Genomic DNA, 26,606 nt, shown 5'->3' on the forward strand with positions numbered 1-26,606 from the left:
CTCTCTCCCCCTCTCTCTCCCTCTCTCTCTCCCCCTCACTCCCTCCCACCCCTCCCTTCTATGCTCATGTGCATGTGTTCTCTCTCTCAAAATAAGTAAACATAAGAAAATAACTTTAAAAATAACAAGCCAAAAGAGAGTTGGAAAAATGAAACAACAAATGTAAACATTAAATCTAAAGAAATAGAAAACAAACAAAAGGATGAATAAATCTCTAAACTTGGTCTTTGTATAGACCAGAACATAGATTAACTCCTTGGTTTAAGTAAGGACATCAGTGGAGAGCAATTATAATTAATATTAGAAAGAAAGAAGGAGATAAAATCACATAATTATAGATAGGTGTGAATTCACACACAGCATTGTTTAAACAGTTGAAACTAGCATATGGATGATTTTCTATCTATATCTATCTATTTGATATTCTATCAAATAAAACAAATTGACTTTCTGAAAAGTAGAAAATTTGGAGATGAACAAAGAAGAAATTGGAAAGTGAATAGGGATCTCTTGTTGAAAAATCTCCCAAGACAGGTGAATTCACAGCTGAAATATTACTTAATGAGTCAAAACATGTAATGTGTTTACAGCTATTAAAATATTCAGTAATGCCTTCTGTTGTTAGTTTCAAACACATTACACCTGTGTTATTTAAATTATTCCAGGCACTAGGAAGAGGTGTAAAGGTCTTCAATTTACTTTAGGATTTCTGCATAGCTTTAATACCCCAAATCTCATAAGTGGTGACAAAAAAAATGTATGGGGGATTATAGGCCTTCTCACTTGTGAATATAGATGTAAAGATTGTAAGTACAAATTAGCATGTAGAATCCAGTGTTGTATCAAGTGAGCAGTTACACCACTGACTGAGTAGAATTTATCCCAGGAATTTACAGGAAACTTAATTAGAAAGTCTATTAGCATAATTCATATCAGCAAATTAAAGAAGAAAAATTATATGGCTCAATAAGTAGATGCTAAAAAGGCCTTTGATAATATTCAGCAGTCATTTCTAATATAAGCTATAGGTAAAAAAGTTACCATAGAAAATGATTCAGATATGTTGAAGGCATTTGACTATTTTACTACCCACTTAGTGAATTAAAATGAGGAACTAGACAGCAGGCCTACTATGGTCATTAATTTTAAACATTTTCTTGGAGGTTTAGCAAATGCAGTTAAACCAAAAGAAAGATGGGTGGTGGAGAGTAATTTTGCTATGATAAACTTTGGAAAAGAAGAAATAACAGTATATCTCTTTTCAGTTTATAAGATGACAAACCTAGAATAACTGGGAGATTCTAGGTTTTTTTAAAAAAAGACTAGAATTTGGTAAGGTGGACTGTACATAAGCATAAGAAAATTAAGAACTGTTTTCTCTCATAGCAGAAATGCATTGCAGTCCCTGAGTGGCTCAGTCGGTTGAGCGTCTGGCTTTGGCTCAGGTCATGATCTCACGGTTTGTGGGTTCGAGCCCCGCGTCGGGCTCTGTGCTGACAGCTAGCTCAGAGCCTGGAGCCTACTTCGGATTCTGTGTCTCCCCTCTCTCTGACCCTCCCCTGCTCGCACTGTTTCTCTCTGTCTCTCAAAAATAAATAAAAACATAAAAAAATTATAAAAAACAAAAAGGGAGAAATGCATTAAGGCTTTCCAGACAGATATGTGTGTGTGTGTAGGATATGTATAGATATATAAAAGAGTTTCACTACAGGAATTGGCTCATGTGTCGATGGGTGCCAAGAAGTCCCATGATCTGCTCAGCTGCTCTCTGTAAGCTGGAGAACCAGAAGAACTGGTGGCAAAATACAGTCTTAGTCTGAAGAACTCCTAAAGCCCAGAAACCAGGAGTGCCCTCTTCCAGGGCAGGTGGATGTCTGAACTCCAGCAGACTGAGCTAATTTGCCCTTCTGCCTTTTTTATCCTAGTCCTGAAGGGATTGCATGATGACAACTCAGGGCTATCTGCTTTACTCAGTTCACCAGTTCAAATGCTAATCTCTTCAGGAAGCATCCTCACAAACACCCAGAAATAATGTTTTACCAGCTATCAGGCGCATTCATGTGCTGTCACAGGGAACTAAACAACAACAACAACAACAACAACAACAAAATTCTCTTCTACAAATCATAAAAACTATAATGTGCTTTCAAATACATTTTACAGGAAACTTTGGAAGAAAATCCTAACATTTTATTAAAAGACAAAAATTGTCTGAAAATAATAGAAAGTATAACTTTCCTTTGTTTTTTTAAATGTTTTTTTTAATTTATTATTGAAACAGAAACAGAGCATGAGTGGAGGAGGGTCAGAGAGAGAGGGAGACACAGAATTCTAAGCAGGCTCCAGTCTCAGAGCTGTCAGCACAGAGCCTGTTGCAGGGCTCGAACCCATGAACTGTGAGATCGTGACCTGAGCCCAAGTCGGCCGCTTAACCGATTGAGCCACCCAGGCGCCCTGAAAGCATAACTTTCTTAATTGTGTAATGTATGATGGTAGTGGGTGAAGTTCTTAAATAAGACTAAAAACCCAGGTACATTTGGGTAAAGATACCAAGATTTAGGTACATTAAAAAAGATGATTTTGTGTGAGAATTTTTTTTTATGTTTAAGTGGTAAATTATGTCATAAATAAAGTCAATAACCAAACAAAAGATCTGGGAGAAACACTTGGAAGCAAGGTGGTATAGTCCTAATACTAGTAAAGGCTGAATTCAGTACAAAAAGATTTATGCAAGACAATTAAGTGTAGTTTATAATAATGTGAAATGAATAAAGATGATCTAACAGGAACATACATATGCCACATATATGTCTGTTTCCTCTGTATAGCTTTTATGAGGCAAAAACTACAGGAATTGTGATGTGAAACCAGAAGTGCATAAGTAATAGGAACTTAATTTTATCTTTCTCATCTATGTAATGATAAATCAATTGGATGAAAAATAATTAAGATATTGAATACCTAAATGAATTAATTGATGTAGAGCATATTCTGAAAACATAACATATCTTCTGTGACTATCCACAAAAAATGTTAATAAGTTTGGTCATAAAAGGTCAATCAAGTTCTCAAAGAACTACTGTCTTGATTTTAGAGCAATAAACTAAAATGGACAAAAAGGCTGTGGAAACTCACTACCTACATATTTTTTAACTTAACAGCTTTTAGGTTAAAGAGGAATTGTAAAACTAACCAGCTCTATGGGATACGGCCAAAGTAGTACTCTGAGGAAAATTTTGTCTTAAATATATATAACTAATCCCCAAATAAAATAAGGGAACTGAGTATTCCAGAAGTTAGGAAACAAAAAACAATGAAATAAACTTAAAAACAAATGCATACAGATAATGGCTTACTTAATTTTGAAAATCTGCTTGGTTTCTTTGTAAGATAGGATCAAACAAAAATACCTACTCTCATTACTCCTGTTCAGTAATGTACTGGAAGTCCCAACATGCTCAGTAAAGAGAAGAAAAGTCACATGGATTAAAAGGAAAAAGTAAAACTCCCTATTTACACAGGCTTAATGTGTTTATCTGTTGGGGCTGCTATAACAAAATACCACAGACTGGATTGTTTATAAATAGCAGAAATTTACTTTTTAGTTCTGTAGGCTGGAAGTCTGAGATCAGGGTACCAGTATGATTGGGTGAAGGCTCTTGCAGCCAGATTGCAGACTTCTTTTTTTTTTTTTTAATGTTTGTTTATTTTGAGGGAGAGAGAGAGAGACAGAGCATGAGCTGGGAAGGGGCAGAGAGGGGGAGACACAGAATCCGAAACAGGCTTCAGGCTCTGAGGTGTCAGAACAGAACCTGATGCAGGGCTTGAACTCACGAACTGTGAGATCATGACCTGAGCAGAAATCAGGCGCTCAACCGACTGAGCCACCCAGGTGCCCCAGTTGCAGACTTCTTACATTCTAACATGGTGGGAAGGGCTGTGAGATCTGTGGAAAATGTTTTATAAGAGTAATGATCTGTGCCTGGCTGGCTCAGGTGATAGAGCAAGCAACTCCTGATCTGGGGACATGAGTTTGAGTGTGAAGATTACTATAAAAAAAGAGATTTATAATCCCATTCAGGAGATCTCTAGTCTCATGACCTAACCATCTCCAAAAGGTCCCACCTACTAATACCGTCAGTTTTGAGGATGAAGATTTCAATATATGAACTTTGTGGGGGACACAAACTTTCAGACCATGGTATAAAACCATCTATGTAGAAACATCTCAAGAATTTACCAAAAATCTCCCAGAACAGAAATATGGTAGACAGAATAATTTCTTTCCAATGAGGTCTATGTTCTGATCCCCAGAACATATAGAATATGTTAATTTACATGCAGAAAGGAACTTTGCTGATGTGATTAAATTAGGAATCTTGAGATAAGAAGATTATCTTGGATTAACCAGTTAGGAGAAGTGTGATCACAAGAAACCTTATAAGAGGGTAATATGAAGGTCAATGGCATCCAAAAGAGATGGGATGACGGAAACAGAGGTTCCAATGATGTGCTTGGAAAAGAGTCACAAGCTAAGGAGTGTAGGGTAGTTTCTTAGAAACTGGAAAAGAGAAATAGGTTCTTCCTTGGAACCTCCAGAAGGAAGCATCACTACCTCGATTCTCCTGTGCTAGGACTCCTTTGGGATTTTTGACTTCCGGAAGAGTAACAGAATTAGTTCATATTGTCGTAAAACACTAAATTGGTGGTAATTTGTTACAGTGGCAATAGAAAACTAATGCAAGGTACCTGATTAAAATGTGGATAGAAGCCAGAATTACAGATTGGTTGCCTGGAGCCATAGGGAGGTTTTGTTTGATTTAAACATGTAAAAATTTGAAATGGTTTCTAGCATTTAAAAATCAAGTCATATCACACCAAAAATCTGTATTTTGGGGAATTTTGAAAAATCAGATCTGACAACTTTTCCTAGGAGCATACACTCAGCATAAACTTATTTGTAGCTGAGTGTAGCTAATTTTGTCTGGTATGTATGTATGTCAGTGTGCTACATAGTACTTCATTTGCCTGAATGCTTAATGTACAAAATATCTATAAAATGAAACTGATTGAAGGAAAAACAAAGGAGGGCCAAAGGGTTGACATTGCAACAAATTATGTTTGTCAGTGTCTTATCAACTTTTCTACCTTTTTATCCTAATTTTAATGAATAAAAATAATTTCAGATAGGTCCAGTTAAAGTAATCTATGTTACTAAAATATATGAAAATTTGCTATTTTATTTCAATGGGCAACCTATTTGCTTTTATTACAGTTTTTATTGGAAGCTTCTTAGAATTGTCTAAGAAGCTATAAAGTTAAAATTTTCAATGTAAGGTGTATATGGGTATGTGTATGTATATGGTATTTAATATGCCCTATACAAATTAATCTTTTTCTAACTACCAAAAATAACAAGAAGGCAGAAGCAGTAGTTAAGGGGAATTTTTGACAGTGTGCTGCTTTGAAACTTGAAATTAATGAGTGTTAACTTGTAACAATTTTTATAGAAATGAGATTTAGGAACCTAAAGGTAAAACTTCTTCTTTCAAAAAAAATGAAAGGTAAAATTTTATTAGTTTCTAAATATCTTCACTTTCAAAAGGGTGAGGGATGAGGTTTTCAGTTTAGTTCATCTTAGGTAAGCAAATGAAGAAGTTTATATTAACAGTTCAAAAAACCTCAGCATCTCTAGTTTTATAGTGTTTTAGAACTGTTAGGTATTGTGACAAGATTTGCAAATGTCACAAATTATGATAGTTGCTTAATAAGAACAATGATTTTATGGGGCGCCTGGGTGGCTCAGTCAGTTAAGCCTCCAACTTCAGCTCAGGTCATGATCTTATGTTCGTGGGTTCAAGTCCCATGTCGGGCGCTGTGCTGACAGCTCAGAGCCTGGAGGCTGTCTTCAGATCCTGTGTGTGATCTCTCTCTCTGACCTTCCCCACTCATGGCTCTGTCTCTGTCTCTGTCTCAAAAATAAATAAAACATTAAAAAAATAAAAATAAAACAAGAACAGTGATTTTAAGTAAATAAAGTAATAGGCCTGGAATTAGAGTGCTGTCTCCATTTGAAATGTGCTGGAAAAGAAGCTTTTCAGCTAAAATAGCACAAAAAATGAAGATAGGTACTAGTTAGGCCTATAATGTAAGATGACTGTGCTCTAAAAAATGTTTGCATTGGTATTTAAATCTTGAAAAGTGCAATAAAATAATCAGGATTGAAGTTTTATATATAAAAAATAAAAATACAAATACTTTAGGGGTATTTTAGCAATGGTTTAGAATTGCTCTCATAAATAACTTTTCATGAGTTTTACATTAATGTGTTTTTAGTGAGTGATATTGAGGGTAGGTTTGGTGGAAATGAACTATGTTTCCCTATAGATAATAAATGTTATTGAGATAATATCACAATTCTAGAAGATAAAGAAATTTAAAAATCCAGGTTTTCAAAATAAGGTACAGCACAAAGTAGTTCCTATATGAATGTTATGGAAATACTGATCCTGGTCACTGCTACTTTCTTGGCAGAGAATGGACATACTCTAAATTAGCTATTACTGGATTCCTGTTTTGGATGATGAACTTAAAAAAATAGATTCCTAAATAAGCATTAGAAGTTTTAGGTAACACATAAAAATTGAACCATTTTATGTTCACTAAAATATTTAAACTAGTGAATAGTGAACAGGAAATTGTTTCTACAAAGTGAATAATTTTGGGCAGGAAGTATTTTAAATATCCATATAATCATCTGTTTTGTGCATCTCAAATGTGAATATTTTTGTTTAAAAATGGAATACATGGTTGGGGAGGTCCCTGGGTGGCTCAGTCAGTTAAGTGTGTGACTCTTGACTTCACCTCAGGTCATCGTCTCAGTTTGTTGGTTTAAGCCCCCAAATTGGATTCTGTGCTGATAGCTTGGAGCCTGCTTGGGCTTCTCTCTCTCCCTCTCGCTTGGCTTCTCCCACCGTTAAAAATATAAACTTAAAAAAGTGGAATACATGGGTATTATAAATATAAGTGGTTGAAAAGATCAAGTTGGTGTCATCCACTACTAGTTACAATGTACTGGTTACTATTTACAATATGCTAGATTTTAGTACTTTGTAATAACTATATTTTTAAAATATTTTATAAACTATTCCACCCTTCAAAATAGGAGTAGCTTACTGTTTACTGCTATTCATTGTCACTTGAGGGTTAGGCACTTTAGTGAAGATAGAATGTAAGAAGAGTATAGTGCTTAGATATGGGTGAGTTAAAATGACTACTTTTGCATTAAGATGGTTATTCTTGAAAATATTGAGCTATTTTTCTGGCTTGGTCAGTTGTCTCTTTGAGAGCAATAGCTAGAACTGTGTTGTATGACCACTCTTCTGTTGATGAACCTTGGCAGTGATATGTGATAGAACTTTGATGCTGTTAGTTAGGGATTAGCAGCTGCTGTAGTTTTCCTATTGAGCTATCCTAACACAGCTACTACTGGGGAAATTTGAAGTGGGGTTCATGAGCCAATGGCTAAGAAAGAATTCCTGAGATGTTTTGGCTGCAAAATGGTGATTTTATTATAGCACAGCGACAGGACCCATGAGCAGAAAGAGCTGTTCTGGGATTGTGGATAGTGACTGGTAATACACTTTAAAGTTTGTGGAGGGAAGGGGGATAGAGATAAAGTAAGTTTCTAAGGAATTTGGAAGCAAGACTTTCAGGACTTTGAGGGACTAGCTGCTAAGATAAGATTACTTTTAGTCTTTAATAAAATGTAAACATGAAGGCACTAAGGCAGATCTTCCTTGAGGAAGATCTTTATGTTCTTTATGTCTCAGGTGTCTATCAGTGGGCTGTAGGCTGTAAGGAAATTTAACTTAAACTACATTTCTCTTGCCTTTGCTTCCCTTCTTGCTGACCACCTTTAGTTTTGAATAGGAGAAAAACATCCATGTCCTTTTTGATGAATTAGAGCTATCCAGTGGGTTCAGCTCATCAAACAGGCAATAGTATCAGCCAAATGCTAAGTTTTCAGTAAATAATAAAACTAAACTTTTTGGGAATAAACTAAACTTGTTGGGAATAAAAGAGTCTTCCATAAATTACTGTTACTAAACTTCAGTAGAATGAAGTATTTGAGGGCACCTGGGTGGCTCAGTCGGTTAAGTGCCCCACTCTTGATCCTGGCTTAGTTCGTGATCTCGTCAGTGTGGGATTGAGCCCTGCATTGGGTTCTGTGCCCAACAGTGAAGTCTCCTTGGGATTCTCTCTCTACCTCTCCACTTCTCTTTCTCAAAATAAACATTTCCAAAAAAAAGAGGAAAAGTATTTGAATAAAATTTACAGTGCTCTGGAGCATTGGATTAATGGGCAGAATAATACATAATTAAGTAAGCATTTTAATCAATGAATTAAAAAATAGGTCTCAGGTAGACCCAAGACTAGAGCTTTTTGGGAATGATGCACTTCAGAAAATGACTTGTGATTCATCTGACTCACATAACCCATTTATGCTTTGTACCAATTACTTATTGTTTAACTCTGTTGTGGAAAATCTTATTGTATAACAAACCTTCACATACCTATCTAACCCATTTTTCCCCTTCAATATTGTTTTAAAGCCCTCCTCCCAGTTTCTTCCAACTTGATAACTAAATAGATATTGACCCATCTACTTTTTTTTTTTTTAATAATTTAGTGTTTATTTCAAGTTAGGTAACATATAGTGTAGTCTTGACTTCAAGAGTAGAATCCAGTGATAATGATGATTCATCACTTACATATAACACCCAGTGCTCATCTCAACAAGTGCTGTCCTTAATGCCCATCACCCATTAACCACCTTCCCTGCCCCCAACACTCAGTTCTTTGTATTTAAGAATCTCTTATGTTTTGCCTCCCTCTCTGTTTTTATCTTATTTTTCCTTTCCTTCCTTCCCCCTATGATCATCTATTAAATTTCTCAAAGTCCATGTATGAGTGAAATCATGTGATACCTGTCTTTCTGTGACTCATTTATTTTGCTTAGCATAGTACCCTCCAGTTCCCTCCATGTTGTTGCAGATAGAAAGGTCACATTCTTTTTCATTGCCAAGTGGTATTCCATTGTGTGTGTATTCCACATCTTCTTAATCCATTCATCAGTTGATGGACATTTGGGCTCTTTTCATAATTTGGCTATTGTTGTTAGTGCTACTAAAACATGAGGGTACATGTACCCCTTTGAATCAGTACTCCTCTATCTTTTGGGTACATTCGTAGTAGTGCAATTGCTGTTAACAGTTGTTTTTATTCTTTTTATTAAAAAAATTTTTTTTAAGTTTATGTTTGAGAGAGACACACACACACAGAGCATCAATGGGGGATGGTCAGAGAGAGAGGGAGACACAGAATCAGAAGTAGGCTCCAGGCTCCAAGCTGTCAGCACAGAGCCTGGCACGGGGCTCAAACACACGAACTGTGAGATCATCACCTGAGCCGAAGTCAGATGCTTAACTGACTGAATCACCCAGGTGCCCCAACACAGTTATTTTTAAATGTTAAGCAGATTGGCACCTCTCCAGAATCTCTACAACATTCTTTAGAATGGAGGAAGTGAACTTCTCACAGGTCTCAGATGGGATCTTCATTTGAATTGCAACTTCATTTCCCCATGAAGAACTTTGAGAGACTTGGGAAGCATTGTTTTGTGGTTTTGTAACTTCTCTTTATACAAAACAATGAGTATTCTCAGAAACCTAATTTAAAAATAATTTTTTTAATGTTTATTTTTAAAGGAGAGAGAGATAGAACGTGAGCACGAGAAGGGCAGAGAGAGGGAGACAGACTCCAAAGCAGGCTCCAGCTCTGAGCTGTCAGCCCAGAGCTCAATGCGGGGCTCAAACTCACCAACCATGAGATCATGACCTGAACTGAAGTCGGATGCCCAACCGACTGAACCAGCCAGGCACCCCCAGAAACCTAAGTTTTAAATTGTATCTATTGGGGTGCCTGGGTGGCTCAGTCGGTTAAGCCTCTGACCTCAGCTCAGGTCAGATCTCACGGTCGTGGGTTCGAGCCCTGCATCAGGCTCTGTGCTGACAGCTAGCTCAGAGCCTGGAGCCTGCTTCTGGTTCTGTGTCTCCTTCTCTCTCTGCCCCTCCCCCTCTCATGCTCTGTCTCTCTCTGTATCAAAAATAAATAAAACATTAAAAAAAAATAAGTTGTATCTATTGTCATTTTTATTGTCCGTCAGTTTCCTGTCTCATTTTGCTGCTCAAGGACTTGTTTAGATGGTAGCAGGTATTTTTCTTTTTTCTGCTATTTTCTCATCACTATTTTTAAAAGTTAAGTTTTTCTTAATCACTTAACTGATTCTCTTTATATTAATTGCCCCTTCTAGTTCATTTGAAAAATAAATTCAGTGATGTTCATGATGTGCTAATTTGGTTGTTAATGACTATTCTCTAATATCTCTAATACAGGTGTGAACTTGTCTAAGACACGTGTAAATTTCAAATATACCATTTGAAGTGTTTGCTTACCAAGAGTCATTCATGTTTGTTCCAGTTCAGTTACTGTAGTTGCATAACTTAAACATATAAATGGAGGAAAAGAATAGTTGATTAAATGGATTGCTTTGAAAAACTCAGTGGAGTTATTAAGAAAGTTTGTCAGTTAGCTATGAGATACCAATAAAAGTTTACGGAATATTGAATAAATATAAAGACTGATTTTTTTTTTACACTCAGATTTTTGCATTTTAAATAAGCCAAAAGTAGAAATAGGTTATGTGACTGGGATGAAACTGACCTGTTTTCCATGAATTCACAGTAAAGGTAAGGCTGTGGCCTCAGATCCAAAGATTGGTGGAGAAAAGTAACATTTCTGTTTTATGTTAAGCTAAATTGCTTACATTATATCTAACTTGTAAAGGTGTTTCCCTAACCTTGTTTTTGTTTACTTTTATTATGAGAAGTGTCAAGGGTATAGAAAAGTACAGAGAATAATAGTGTAATGACACTTCCATATACTCACTGGCTAGATATAGTGATTATAGCAATTTTCTTTTTTTTTTTATGTTTTTAATTTATTTTTGAGAGATAGAGACAACACGAGGACAGGGTCAGAGAGAGAGGGAGACACAGAATCTGAAGCAGGCTCCAGGCTCTGAGCTAGCTGTCAGCACAGAGCTTGACGCGGGGCTCGAACCCACGAACTGTGAGATCATGACCTGAGCCAAAGCCGACGCTTAACTGACTGAGCCACCCAGGCGCCCCTATAGCAATTTTCAATTTTCCATTTTTGCTTCTTTTTTCTTGAAGTATTATAAAGTGAATTATAGTAATTCTGAGTATTTATGTGAATTTCCAGAAAATAAGGACATTTCCTCATATAACCATGTGTCTAGGGCCTGTTATTTAAGAGCTTATTTATTTGAACGGTTAATGCACGCACATAGTACAGAAGTTTTTAAAACATATAATGAAAATAAATCTCTTTTTCCTTTTCCCCATTTCCCTTCCTAAAGGAAACCACAGTAAGCCAGGTTCTCGTGTATCCTCCCAGAGATATTCCTTAGTTTACAAATATATGTGTGTATGTATTTTTTCTTTTCACACATAATGGCAGCATATTGTGCAAACTATTCCATACCTTTTCCACTTAATTTTTTCCATATAATAGTATGTCTTTGGGTTTTGTTCTACCTAGTACAGATAAAGCTTCCTATATACAGCTGTATACTACTCCATTGTTGGATGTAGCAAAAATTTAACAGTCTGTTGATGGACATTTAAGTTGTTTACTCTTTTGTTACTCCAAATGATATAAATATTTCCATACATAAGTAATCTTGTTCATCTGTGTTGATGTGTAGCATAAATATCTAGAAGTTAATTGTTGAGTCAGATGTTTGCACATTTGAAATTTTAAAAGATTTAGCCATAATTTACTTACAGAGTTTAAACTGATTTGTACCTCTACATGTGGTTTATGTGTTCCTACAATTTAATTTTGAGCATTGTTCATTCAATAGATTAAAAAAAAATAGTATTTCGGGGCACCTGGGTGGCTCAGTTGGTTGAATGTGACTTTGGCTCAGGTCATGATCTCACGGTTCTTGAGTTCGAGCCCCATATCTGGCTTGCTGCTGTCAGTACAGGGCCTGCTTGGAATTCTCTTTCCCCCAGTCTGTCTGTCTCTCCGCCACTCAACGCACACACGCTCTCCTTCTTTCTCTCTCTCTCTCAAAAATAAAAATTTTAAAAAGCCAGTATCTCATTGGAATTTTAATTTGTGTTCTCTTATTATGAACAAAAGTAACCATCTTTCAGTATATCATAGAGCTATTGGAGTTTTTTGTGAACTCTGTCATTTATCCTTTGTATGTAGTTGGAGGACTTTGGTCTTTTTCATATATTGTTGGTGATATGGGTTGCAATTATTTTTTGCTTGTTGCTTTTTAAAAAAATACTTTTAAGGCTTTAACCTTTTTATGCATGTCAGACTATTTCATGTTTATGTAGTCTAATTTTGTTATTATATTATGTTTTCTGAGTTTTATTTTATATTTAGAAAAGGCCTTCTCTATTCTGAAATTATTAAAAGTATTTTTCATATTTTCTTTTAGTACTTTATGGATTTTTTAAATGTTTAAATCTTTGATTCATTTGAAATTTATTTTGGTCTAAGTTTTAGGGTAGGGCTCTGAGGTACTCTAAATTTTCATTTTGCCATATTCCTCTTTATAACCATCAAGAAGTCCCTTAGAGTATTGTCTTCACAATTCTTGATTAGACTGTTCTTAATCAGTAAATTTGTTCTGTATGTTTATTTCCTTAATTTCCTTTTATTCCTTCTTTTGTTTTCTGTTACAAACTTGTGTGGATCTGTACTTCCATTAATTTTTTTTTAAGTAAATAGCCAAAAACATGGGCATGGTTTAAAAAATACAAATCGTATGATCTTTCCGTGCTGCCATAAGTGTACGTGAATGCCTTGGCACACGGTCTCAAGAGCATTGACAATGCCAAAGAACTAATCTGAACAAGAAACAGTCAAAAAGTGAGGCCCACGCCATGTTCTAGGTTCGTATTAGGCCATGCTCCAAAATCCTGGTTTGTTTTCCAAGTGCGATGATGCAGCCTGGTTCCTTTGCTGCATTTGAAGTCATTGATGCAGAGCTGGGAAAATGGTTTGAGTCTCACGGGCAGGTTAAACAGTTGGGAGTGATCTATGACTCAGAGATTTAGAAAACTGGCAGAAAAGTCTGCTGCCGTCCCACCAGTTTGCCTTCGTTGTGCGGAAAGCCTCAGCTGGCATCACAGTCCATGAGGAAGCAATGTGAAAACACACCGGAGGGACAATCCTGGGATTCTTTCTGAGCATGTAGTACATATGTGCAAATAAAATGCCTCAGTGGGGAAAATAATTGAAACAGTACAAAATAGTACAGAAGTTATACAGTTAGAAATGTTTCCTGACGTTTCACTCCCATCCCTCTCCTCTCAGGCCCTTTCTTGTGGATTATGGGTCTTTTCTTGTCTGCTCATGTCTGTCTTTTCATTGAAATTTTCAACTTTTAAAATAATAATTCTGTCTTGATGCTTTAAAAGCTTAAATTGACCCAATAAGAAAGAAGTATTTTTCTCTGGGGCCTTGAGATCAGATTAAGAGTGGAAACTGGGGGCGCCTGGGTGGCTCAGTCGGTTAAGCCTCAGGCTTCGGCTCGGGTCAGATCTCACGGTCGTGGGTTCGAGCCCTGCGTCAGGCTCTGTGCTGACAGCTAGCTCAGAGCCTGGAGCCTGCTTCCGGTTCTGTGTCTCCTTCTCTCTCTGCCCCTCCCCCTCTCATGCTCTGTCTCTCTCAGTATCAAAAATAAATAAAACAAAACAAAAAAAAAAGTGAAAACTGATTTTATGCTTTGAGGCATATATTAGCCATATGAATGTATATATGGCTATAGCTACTTGTAATTTTTTAGGTATTACTACTTGGAGAATTATTTCTGTAGATAGTAGCCTGTCTAAATAAACGCAAAGCGTCAAGATTCTAAAATAAAACTGCCTGCATTTTAAATTTAATTTAAATTTAATAATGCCGGCCAGTGTAACTCCATAGCTCACTGTCTCTCTGATGTTTGGCATGTCACTTAAATCTGGAGAATAAGGGTAATAACAGCACCTAACCTGTAGGGTTTTGATGGTGATTAAGTGAGAAAAAGATTCTAAGGGTACTTAGAATAGTACCTGTCACATGGTAAGCATTGATAAAAACACGTTGCTGTATTTGCTTTGGGATTTTTACTCTGAATCTGGAATAATAACTATTCCTAAAATTCCTCTTTATGCTGCTGAGTATTGGGGATTTTCCCCACATTTTTTTTAATGAAAGCCTGAAGAACATGAAATAATTCATTGTGATTTTTAATGATTATTCTTTACTGTTGCTTTGGAAAAAACAATTTGTTGCTTATAAGTGTCTAAATCTTTCAGTTACAAAAAGTAGCTTAAGAGGAAACTACTGTATATATATATATATTTTTTCAAGCATAAAAGGATTTTTCTCATAAATGAGATCAATTTGTTATGTTGACACTACTCTATAAGCTCAATTCTCTTAGACATATATGAATTATAAAGGACTGACTGTGCTTTTAGGCTGGTAAATGGTAATAAATTGGTTATCTGTACCCCACTTAATGTTCTCATTTCTTTATAAATTGCTGTTAGGCTATAATAGTTAGATGTGAACTATTCTACATAATAGGAAAGTTTATCAGAAATGAAAGGATACATTTTTTTATGAAACCTTCACACAAAGGATTACTAATTATTGACAGCATTGTGACCTAATTTTTAAGACTCTACAAAGTAGTAACATGTTTACACATCTTACAAGTTTGTACCTTTTTTTCCATAAATTTTTTTTAATGTTTGTTTATATTTGAGAGTGCACGAGCAGGGGAGGGTCAGAGAGACAAAGACAGAATCTGAAGCAGGCTCCAGGCTCTGAGCTGTCAGCACCGAGCCCAACACGGGGCTCTTACTCAGGAGTGGTGAGATCACGACCTGAGCTGTCCGGCCTTTAACCAACTGAGCCACCAGGTACCCCTTCAAGTTTGTACCTTTAAATGCACTTACAAAATGATCTCATGCTAACATAGGACCCTTGAAAACATAGGAGTATAAGGATAAAACAAAAAGAAAAAAACTCTTTCATTTCCTTTCATCATTTTTATATATAATATAGCCCCATATTGCCTCTTCACAGAAACAGAGTTGCAGGAGCAGTTATACCATGAATCCTTAGAGAATCATGGATCAGAGAAAAACTGGAGTTTACTGTGATTCTTTGCTTAATAATATTTGGGGAGAGGAAATGGAGAAAAGAGTTAAATTTTGCTGTCTTTTGTTGAAGGAGGTTGCTGAGGGACATAGTGGAGATATTGGATTTATTTGCTTTGTGGAAAGCCTCTTTGAGAAGAATTAAGATTGTTTTACCTCATTTCTTAGTTTTTGAAGGTATAACAGTTTACCACTATATGATTTAGTTTTTTTTGAGCCTGCTCTAAGACTTTTGTGGTATTTCAATTAAAAAAAATTAAGGTATAATTTAGATACAATACAATTCACCTTTTTTGCAAGGCAGTTCTATAAATTTGGATAAATGGATGGTAATTTATCTACTGCCATAATCACAATATAGAATAGTTCTGTCACACTAAAAATCTCCTCCAGGCCTCTTTGTGGCCCACTCCCTCCACCCCAACCCCTGAAAACTACTGATTTCTGTTCCCATTCCTTTTCTTTTTCTGGAGTGTCATATGGGTGGAATAATACACTATGTAGCCTTTTGAGTCTGGCTTCCTTCACTTAGCATAATGCATTTGAAATTGATTTGTGTTGTGTTTATCAATAGTTCCTTCCTTTTTATTGCTACATAGTTAATGTTTTACTATGTGGGCTGACTATAGTTTATTAATCATTTGTGGTAATCTTGTAAGCCAATATAATGACTCTCCAAAGATGTTTATATGCTGATCTTTAGAACCTGAGGATATGTTACTTTATTTAACAAAAGGGACTTTGCAGATTTGGTTTAGGTTAAGGACTTTGAGATGGAAAGACTATCCTGGATTATCCAGGATATCCTAATTTAATTCTCTGAGTTCCTAAAAGTTGAGAGGAAGACAGAAGAGGTCAGAGCCACCTAACATGAGACTTAACTAGAATCTGGACATGATCCTCAGGTTGCAGTCAGCAAGGAGGCAATGACTTTGGTCCTACAACCTCTGTGAGCTAAATTCTGCCAGCAGTCCAAAGGAGCATGAAATGAATTCTCCCCTAGAGCGTCCAGAAAGGAATGCAGCATGTGGACACTCTGATTTTTTAGTCCAATGAGACCCATACCAGATTTAGGACTTACAGAACTGTCACATGATGTATGTATGTTGTTTTAAGCTGTCAGGTTTGTGGTAGTTTGTTATGGCAGCAAAAGAAAATTAATAAAGTGACATTTGAGTTGTTTTCAGTTTATGAGGATTCCAAATAAAGCCATTATAAATGTTCACGTGCAGATTTTCATATGAACATAGGAAGTTTTCATTCTTTGGTCAAGTACCTAGGAGTGGGTGTTGCTAGGGCATGTCTGCATCCTTGCTGATTTTTTTTCTTTTCTTTTTTTTTTTTTTTTTTTAGAATATAACACTATTTTTTAACATAGGCAATTATTTTCCATCATTTACACTACAGTAGTTAACAATGACACTCCAAACAGAAAAGCAAAGTAAAAACTCAAAACCCCCACTTCTATTTCATGTAATTAGACTTATACAGAAATTAGAAGGTTAAGTAACAACTAGTTAATCACCTAATTTCACAGCTATCTGAAGTGGCAATCGTTATATAGCAGTTTATCTATGATACATTCAAGATACTTTGCTGATATTGAATATGAGAGTTCCATTTGTCTGATGTTTTGATTTTAGCCATTTTAATATATGTGTAGTGGTACGGCATTGTGGTTCCAAATTTGCATTTCCTTAATAACAAATGACATTGAACATAGCTATTACTGTGTTTATTTGCATCTGTATATCTTCGTTGGTTAAGTGACTATTAATTTTTTATATTGGATTCTTTTTTTTAAATTGTGATTTGAGAGGGGTTTTTTTTTGTTTTTTGTTTTTTGTGTTTTTTAGAGAGAGAGAGAGTGGGAGCAGGAGAGAGGGGTGAAGGGGCCAGGGAGAGATTGTCTTATGCTCAGCACGGAGCCCGATACAGGGCTCAGTCCCAGGATACTGGGTTCATGACCTGAGCTGAAATTAAGAGTTTGACGCTGAACTTAAGGAGCCAACCAGGTGCCTCTTGAGAGTTCTTTATATACTCTGAGTACATGTCCTTTATCAGATATGTGGCTTGAAAATATTTTCTCCCAGTCTGCTTGTCTTATATTCTTTCACCATCTCCTTAGAAGAGCATATTTTTTTTAAATTTTGCGGAAACTCTGTTTATCAACTATTTTATATGTAGACCATGCTTTTGGTTACAAAGGATTTTTTTCCTGCATCTTCTTCAAGAGATTTTATAGGTTTACATTTTTTAGGTTTGTGATCATTTTGAGTTAATATTTATATATGGTATAAGATACTGATTGAAAATTATATCTGGGGGCACCTGGGTGGTTCAGGTTGGTTAAGCATCTGACTTCAGCTCAGGTCATGATCTCCCCCCTCGTGAGTTCAAGCCCCACATTGGGTTCTGTGCTGACAGTTCAGATCCTGGACCCTGTTTTGGATTCTGTTACTCCCTCTTTCTCTGCCTCTTCTGTTGTGCCCAAGTTTGTAAAATCGCCCCAAATCGCCCCAAAACAAGCACCAGAGACTGCTAGGGAGACCGAGTCACGCCTGCAAAAGCAAAGGGCCTTTATTACAAGCTTAAGCTCGGGCCCACAGTCTCCAGCCGACCCGCTGGCCACGTGGAGAGAGAGCCCCAGACAAAGGCAGGGCAGGGCCTTTTATGCCTTTGGGAGGGGGAGTAACAGGAAATGATGACAGGTGTACAGTGATCCAATCCCTGCCCCCCCATCAATACTGGCAGTTGTGGGAGCCAGTCACAATAGTTGGAGTGTTGACCAATCAGAGTGGGCCCAGGATGCCCCACGTGGGGCGTGACTAGGCCCGCCTCTAGAAAGGTCAAAGGTATCAGCCGGCCTCTCCCGATTGGGCGCCGCAGGAGTTGTCCCTCCTTAAGGTGCGCGCTTTCAGGAGAAGCCGGCGCCTTCCCCTTTAAGTACCGGGGAAGGCTGGGTGGGACCTGTGGCCGGAGGGGGACTGCCCCCCAGGCCGGCACCCGGCTGCTATCGGGCGCATTTCCACCGTGGCAGTGTGCCGCGACCCACTGCGGCGACCGGCGACCGGCTCCAGGAAGGCTGGGAAGGCACGGTGGGGAGGGCCGGATCGGACCTGCATCCTTATACTTCCCTGCTCATGCTCTCGGTCTCTCAAAAAATAAACGTTAAATATTTTTTAAAAAAATAAAGAAAATTATATCTATATGCATATCCAGTTGTGCCTGCACCATTCGTTCGGTTCCATTGAATTGCCTTTGCACTTCTGTTGAAAATCAATCGACCATGTATATGTGGGTTTATTTCTGGGTTGTCTTTCGTTTCATCAGTACGTTTGTTCATCTTTTTTCCAGTATCATAGTGTCTTCATTTCCGTAGCTTTGTAGTCATGAAATCTGATAATGTGCATCCTTCAACTTCGTTCTTTTTCAGTTGTTTTCGCTACTCTAGTTTCTGTGTCTGTTTCTTATTTTAATAGTAGGAAGCTCATAAAATGATAGACCAGCTTCTTTTAGCCTCTTTTTCTATTCCCTAGAGTCTGGGGAGAATCTAGAGTTAACACCTTTTGTTATGCCAGTTTTCTTGATTGTCAGCTTGCTTTCCCCAAAATGGGAAGACACTGGCTGGTTGGTCTTGTTTCTTTATCCTAGAGGTGTCTTCCTTTTGTATTTTTTTAATGTTTATTTCAATTTGAGAGAAAGAGGGAGAGCATGAGGGGAGGGAAGGAGAGAGAGAAAAAGAGAGAAAAAGAAAGCATCCCAAGCAGGCTCCAGAGCCCATCCTTGGACTTGAACCCATGAACCACAAGATCAGGACCTGAGCCCAAATCAGGAGTGAGACGTTTAGCTGACTGACCCACCAAGGCACCCCTGTGTGTTTTTTATTTGGATAGAATTTGACTTCTTTCTCTTTAAAAGTCCATTTCAAACTTTTAGTAATTCACACGTATAGTTGTTCTTAAGTTCCACAGATCTCCCCAGTGTATTACTCAGACTCAAATCCATTGAGTGTTGTTTTAAAACTTCTTTGTATATTTTTAATATTTGAATATAACCTTTTATTGGATATGCCATCTGCAAATATCTTCTCTTATTCCATAGGTTGCCTTTTAGTCTTGTTGATTGTTTCCTTTGCTGTGCAGAAATCTTTTTTATTTTGGTGCATTCCCAGTAGTTTATTTTCTATTTTGTTGTAAAAAAGAAAGGGTCAAGAGTGGTATTGTATTTGAGGTACAAGAAAGTAAGTTGGACTGATGTTGGTTTGAGGACTTAAACCCTAGAGACGGGTATTAAGGCTCTCTTATATTTCAAAGCCAAGAGTGTAAATTAAGCTGCTTTAAGAAGGAGCACTGCGGATATGAGAAGGGAATTAAAAAAATAAAAATAGGCTTTTTCCCCCTAATGGAAAGGAATACAAAACTCATCCCAAGATGCTTAACCCAAACCAGATTTAATAGTGTGTCCCCTCCTTCCCCCACTTTTTTCTCTCTCGCCTTCTCTGTCTCTCCAGTTGTTATAAAAATCTTACCTAAAGGGTGTGACAGAAGTATTTAAATGTCATTTAAATATAAATTGTAATTACTTTAGTTTTCCTAACTCTGACATCTAGTATTTCTTATCTGGAAGTAGACATTTTTTATTTTCTTAAAACTAGAAATAAAAAGACGTCGAATATACTCGTAGGTTTCTTATACTTGAAGACATTTCCTGGGGCCCCTGGGGGGCTCAGTCAGTTAAGAGTCCAACTTCGGCTCAGGTCATGATCTCACAGTTCGAGGGTTCCAGCCCCAAATCGGGCTCTGTGCTGACAGCTCAGAGGCTGGAGCCTGCTTTGGATTCTGTGTCTTCCTCTCTCTCTCTGCCCCCGCCCCACTCTCACTCTATCTCTCTGTCTCTTGAAAATAAATAAATATTTTTAAAAATTGTTAAAAAAGACATTTCCTTTTTTGTGTATATCTTGCCTTCCATGCTCTTTGGTAAGGATCTTTAAGTTGCATTGGAGAGCTCTGAATGTGTGTGATAATTTTAGTTGCAAAGCCTACATCTGGGAAAAATGAGCTAGTCTATATTTTAAAATTCCAAGCTATTTTCTGGAATATTTTTTCAACTTAAGATACTACTGAAGTAAAAGCATCTTGCATTTCATTTTTCAGCCACAGGGTGGTGTACTTGTACTGTGTCTACTTTCTGAAATTCTGTTTGGTGACATTCTTCAATAGCATGTTTAAGCCTGACTTAAGATAAAACAGAATGTTATAAAAATTCTCTTTGGGTACTAAAGCAATTCTTTATGGCAGCAGGTAATCTTTATAGAGATGTCCAGTTTTATTTGAAGGAGAACCAAGGGGCTTTCACAGAGAAAATAAAATAATGCATAGACTACTGCATTTTACTGCATTATTATTTAAATTTTTTATATGACAATAATTTCACAGTTATTAAAATGTTATAAGAATAAGAATAGTACAAGAAGAATTTATATATCTTTTACATAGATTTCCCTTATTAACATTTTACCCATTTGCACCCTCTCCTTACATAGGTGTGTGTCTATTTTAAAACATTTGAGGCTGTAAGTTACATACATCAAGACACTAAATACTACATTGTGACTTTTTTTAAGGATATCAATAGTCTGTACATAACCACAATAGAGTGCCAACTTCAGTAAATTTAACATTGGTACAACACTTTTATTCAATCTACCATCAGTATTTCAGAGTGTCATCTGAATCAATAATGTCCTTTACGGTGTTTTTGCCCTCCAGTTCAGCAGTCTCAAGTGAATTACAACGTTTAGTTGTTATGACTCTTTAGCCTCCTCTAACCTGGAATAGTTCCACAACTTTTTTTTTCTTTTTGCTTTTATAACATTGACATTTAAAGTCTCACCCACTTTTAATAGAATATAACGTAGGTCCATTTTGGGTTTGACTGATGATTTCTTCATGATATAGGTCATACATTCCAGCTGTACTATTGCATAGGTGATGTTGTATCCTCTTAGCATATTACAGATGTCCATGGCTCCTTTAATGGTCATGTTACATTATGTTTTTGTTCAAGTCGTATAGAGGTTATGTGTTTAGGAGAAGAAATGTGTGGTGTCCACTCAAGGGTATGTTAGAGCAAACATTTTATCTAAAGAAAGATACTTAGAAATAGATTAATGCTCCCAGTAAGTAAAATCTAATTTGACTGTAAGGCTCAAGGTAGCACATTTTAACTTTCTTTCTTGCAAAGCTCTTAATGTAGTGTATTGGCCTTTTATCTGTCCCCAGATTACCAAAGAATATTTGTTGATATCGTTCTTGGGACCTGCCAGTCATTCTGGTGAAAGAATAAAAACTGAGTAGGTGATATTAGACAAAGAGGTATAAAATATGTACTTCAATTTTAAATCTTTTATACATTATAGTTAATATCAGATCCAAATAATTTTGTAGTCTCTATTTCGCTTTGTGCTTGCATTAGTCAAAATTTTAATGCAAAACACATAAGTACCAAATATGTTGACTGGAAAGTGTTGTATACTTAAATGATCACAAGTCTTTATCCTCTGGTTATTCGAAGTATATGTTATTAAGCGGATAGAAATAGTTCTGTGAGCGGTGCCTCGGTGGCTCAGTAGGTTGAGAGGTGAGTCTTGATTTTGGCTCAGTCATGATCTCGCAGGTCTCACATGATCTCACAGATCTCACAGCTCTGCGCTGTCATCACAAAACCTGCGTGGGATTCTCTCCACCCCTCACTCTTGCCCTTCCCTCTCCCTTTATCTCCCATCTCTCTCAAAATAAATAAACTTTATTAAAAAAAAGAAAAGAAATAGTTTTGTGAGTAGGAAGATTCCTGGAATATTTCTCATATGTTAGTTTTAAGATGTGTGTAAGAATTCTCCAGAGGGTAATATTTATTTATAAAGAAAACAGTCATTTTGAATATTTGCAACTAATTTCTTTTGCTGAAAAGTATTTATAATATTAATATCTAGATAGTATAATGCCCTCTAAGAAAGAACATTAATTAGCTTGCAGCTCTGTTAGAGAACATGGTGAAGTAGAACTTTTTTATGACCTTATACTTTAATCCATTTACTTTGATTACATATGTATATTACATATAAAATATGTATTTCCCACATCAAAGGATTTGAGGTATGAAATTAGATGAATATAAAATAATTTGAATGCCAAAGTGCCCATTGAATTTAACAGTTGAACTTGAAAAATTATTGGATTCCTCTTAAGTTTTGATTTCTCCCACCAGCTATCCTGCATGATATTGGAAGTGAGAAAAGTTAGCTCCCATATTCCTTCAGTTTTGAACCTTAATTTTTGCAAAAACATGTACCACCTAAATTGATAGCGGTTTATAGCTGCTGCTTTTGACACTTGTGTACACGTGTGCCAAAGTGTACTGAGTGGTGTCCTAGGGACTCAGAAGAATTCCATGTGTCTTCCCAAGTGTCTTACTTAATTCTGGGAACCTGAGCAGTAAGTATTATTTGACTGAATGGAGTTTTAAAAATTGTTTTTATGTATTTTTATTTCTCAGACAAGACATCTGTGTAGATTCTACGTCAACCATGAGAGAGAACAAACAACCTGAAGGTTTGGAATTAAAACAAGGTATAAACCAAGTATTTAATTTTTATATAACATTTACCTGAAGATTATAAACATTTTACCAATAGTAAATTTTCAGTGTTCCAGCTTGCCCCCATTCTACAGGTAGGGGAACAGAATAATTTATTTAGTCCAAGATCAAAAGAATAAAGAATATGTCCTTTATTTCATTACTCCTTTAGCCATTGGAGTAGTTCTGCCTTAGTGATATATGATTACATTGCCACCAGAAAGCTATCTTGAACAGTTTCAATTTAATCATCTGTACTGTATATCATTAGCTGCAAGACATTGGAGATACATTAACTGGGTAGTTTTGGGTTATATATGGGGAAAATAAGTTTTATGGATAACTTTTTTTTACTTTTCTGCAGAGATACTGTGTTGTTACTTTCTTCTTTATTTTATATAAATCAGTAGTTTTTTTGACAATGCCAGCTAGCAGAAGTGAAGTGGTAATTTTTAATTTATTCAAGCCAACTATATCAATAGGGCTAGTCTTTCACATGTCTTTTTTTGTTTGTCCTTATCCTCGTAGGGAAAATTGAAAGTAAAATAAATTTTTATTAGTTACTCAAAAACCACCTCACATTTTTCCTATTTCCTGGTATAATTACTGCAGAGCAGTGACAATCTACTGTTACCAAAAATTATTGTATTATTTATTATGTAAACAACTAATACTTGATTGGCTTAAAATAGTGTCTCTAAAACTTGAGTCATATGAACTTATTTGGTAGAGAGAAGTAGGTCATCAATTTTTTAAGGCAGAATTTCTTTTTTTACTTGTGGTCTGTGTTACTAAGGCTTAGTTGGCACAGTGCAAAAAAGTTGGATAACTAATTTTGTGATTCATTCAGTTTATATGTAGAAAGAAGAAAATCAAGATTTTCTGTAATTCTAATTTGTGTGCTTTGGAGTTCTTATAAATATTTTTGACAGTTTCAAGAATTCCTTGGTTTTTCAGAAATCCTGTTGTGTTAGCCTCTTAAATAGCCAAACAAAATTGTATCCTTATATTCTGACTACTTCTGAGCACCCACCACACACATAAATTCATATTCAGTATCATTTACATTTATTTGTCATATATAAATAAATGCTAAGCATATTGTCATTTTCACATAACTCTTGAACTCCATGGGTAATTGGACATCTCTGCTATTTCTGTCTTTGTTTCTGTTCTTTGCATCTAATGAGCAGGCAGTGTCCAGGGTATGCTTTTAGATCATCTATGGAGAGAAGAATGTCATGTAATTGACATGGTTGATTCCAGTTCCTAGGGAAAAAGGAATGGAGACCTCATTGTACAAATTAGCCATTGCTGCCTTCCAAGGGAAGATGTTTTTCTGCTTTCATGTTCAGGTACCTGGAGCTCTTTAAACTCTCTTCCCAGTGCTAACAGCCTATTTTGCTGTAATTTTATATGGTAACTTCAGTCATTTAAAAACCAGACATAGAGGCAAAGAGGAAGAGAAAAAGAACTCCGAGTAGTCAGATATCACAGAGCCCAAGTCTTTTATGCTTAGGAGCCTCTATAGACCACTCTCAGGTTCTCACCTGGGCATCAGAAACATCAAGAACACTCTGTCATCAGTAAGTGACATCAAGCAGAGCTGAGAAAACATAAGATCAAAGCACAGCAGTACCATCATGCAGTACAGTTCAGGTTCATGTTATGACTAAATCTGTTGGAAATGGTCAAATTAAGTTGCAGCTCTTATTTTAAGGAATACAGGGAAATAATAAGTAATGTCTTCTAGAAAAATGTCTATAAAATAGTTAAAATATAAAGTGTTTTATTGCATAATGGAATAAACATAAGTTATCTAGAAGGTTGAATTATGCAGAACATTTTCCAGGTAAATATGAGTATAGCTAAATCTGAACCAGATAGTGAGTCATTTGCTTGAAGGCCCCCAGGAATCTGAGGTACACCAGGAAATAGAAATCTTAGTAGTCTGAATAAAGATTGTTGCCTTTTTTCCTAAATGAACCAATGTTGTCTATTTTTAATATGCACAACCTGCAAACTTGATTTAGTATCATCTCCAACTTTTCTTGCATAGCTAGCTGTTCTTGTTCACAGTGAGCTCAATAAAAACAATATAATACGCTTGTGAATGCATTGTTATTTTATTTTATAGCTTGACCATTTAAGAAAATTCATTGAAACTCAGAACTAAAGTAACCCTTTGTTCAGAAGATCAAAATTATAAAGTAGCATTGAATTTTCTCTTTGCTTTTTTTCAAATAAATCTTATTATATGACCTATTCATAGTTTAGAAGAATACCGACACATTACTTAAATTAAATCTTCAGTTTTTTCAGCTTCTAAAATACTCAAATGTTGAGAAATATTAACTGTGAATTAGTTACTTGACATTTTTTGTTCTAGTTCTGGTTTCACCTATTTCATTGATAAGAAATATCATTTCTGAAACTAGCTGTGCTGAAGATGAGTATCTGTGCATTAACTTTGACCACGCTTTCCTGGTGGACTAATAACCCAGGATCTGTCTTCACTGTGCAGACATTATTTAAATGTAAATATATCTACTGGCGGGTTGATTGGTACTCTAATAAAATTGGAACTCTTCCGTTGGGATTAGTTTCTTCACTCTTTCATTTTTAGCAGGAGGGCAGCTGTGTAAGAAACATCAGTTATAGTATTACTCTTCATCTACAGCACAGCTGTGTTTGTGTACATGAGCACATATACATGTACAAGCCTGAGTCCTTTATTAATTTCCTGGAGGATCTCGGGGCTTGTATTATTTAAATAGTTTAGCTCACTTTTTAAAATAATAATTATTTATATAAATTTTCTAAATTGGTCATTTGTGCTAAAAGTATTTAAAAATTTAAATTTCCGTTTAAAAAATGAAAACTGCTATTTGTTGGAGGTATTTAATTTGTAGAAAATATTTTTTAAATATCAAATCTCTACTAATATTAGTGAATTCCCTTTTTATGCATAGCCATAAATAAATTTGCTTAAGATATTCAGTAATATTAAAATAATGGTCTGTATTTAAATAGTTGCTTTAAAGTTTACAACCAGGGGTATATATAATTTTGCAAATTTTTCTCCTTGGTAACGTAAGAATTAAGTTCCTTTGTGTTTCTTCTTGGAAGCGGCCATGAGAAATCTTTTTAACTATACATGAGAAGTAGCTAAGTCAAATTTGGATACTTAGGTTGAAGAGGTGGTGAGGTTTTCAGCGCTCACTTTAAAATATTTGAAGGCCTGTCAAGTAGAAGAGTGATTAGGCTTGTTCTGTATTGCCTCTGAGAATGAAAATAGGACCACTAGGTTTGGTTCAGTTCATTGATCTCTTATCAGAAGTTATCAGAAAATGAAGTGGGCCGCTTTCAGTATTGCTAAAGGGTGTTTGCACACAGGTTACAAAAAACTGCCACTTGGTGGCTCTGTTGTAGAGCTAATTGAAGCCATATTTATTTGGATGTTTGGCCTGGATTTGAAGTTCCTTTCTAGCTGTCAGATTTTGTGAAGAGCAGCGCCCAGTGCAGTGTCTGTGCTTGAGAAGAGTGCCTAATAACTGTTTGGGTTTTTTTTTTTAATTGCTAAATGGAAGCAGAATAAAATATACAGTGTTTTTCATTCTCTATATTTTTTATTCTATTGGAAAATCA

The 26,606-nt window shown here is 36.0% G+C and overlaps 1 protein-coding gene across 1 annotated transcript in view; it reads left to right on the forward strand.

Moving 5' to 3' along the window:
* CAAP1 (caspase activity and apoptosis inhibitor 1) overlaps positions 1-26,606 on the forward strand; it is a 51,935-nt gene that overhangs the window by 9,888 nt on the left and 15,441 nt on the right. The window contains exon 5 of the mRNA XM_029919870.1: positions 22,878-22,951. Within this exon, the coding sequence (XP_029775730.1) occupies positions 22,878-22,951 (74 nt within the window). The remainder of the gene's footprint in view (positions 1-22,877; positions 22,952-26,606) is intronic.

Source organism: Suricata suricatta, chromosome 13 (genome assembly GCF_006229205.1).
Source record: "Suricata suricatta isolate VVHF042 chromosome 13, meerkat_22Aug2017_6uvM2_HiC, whole genome shotgun sequence".
Lineage (NCBI taxonomy): Eukaryota > Metazoa > Chordata > Mammalia > Carnivora > Herpestidae > Suricata > Suricata suricatta.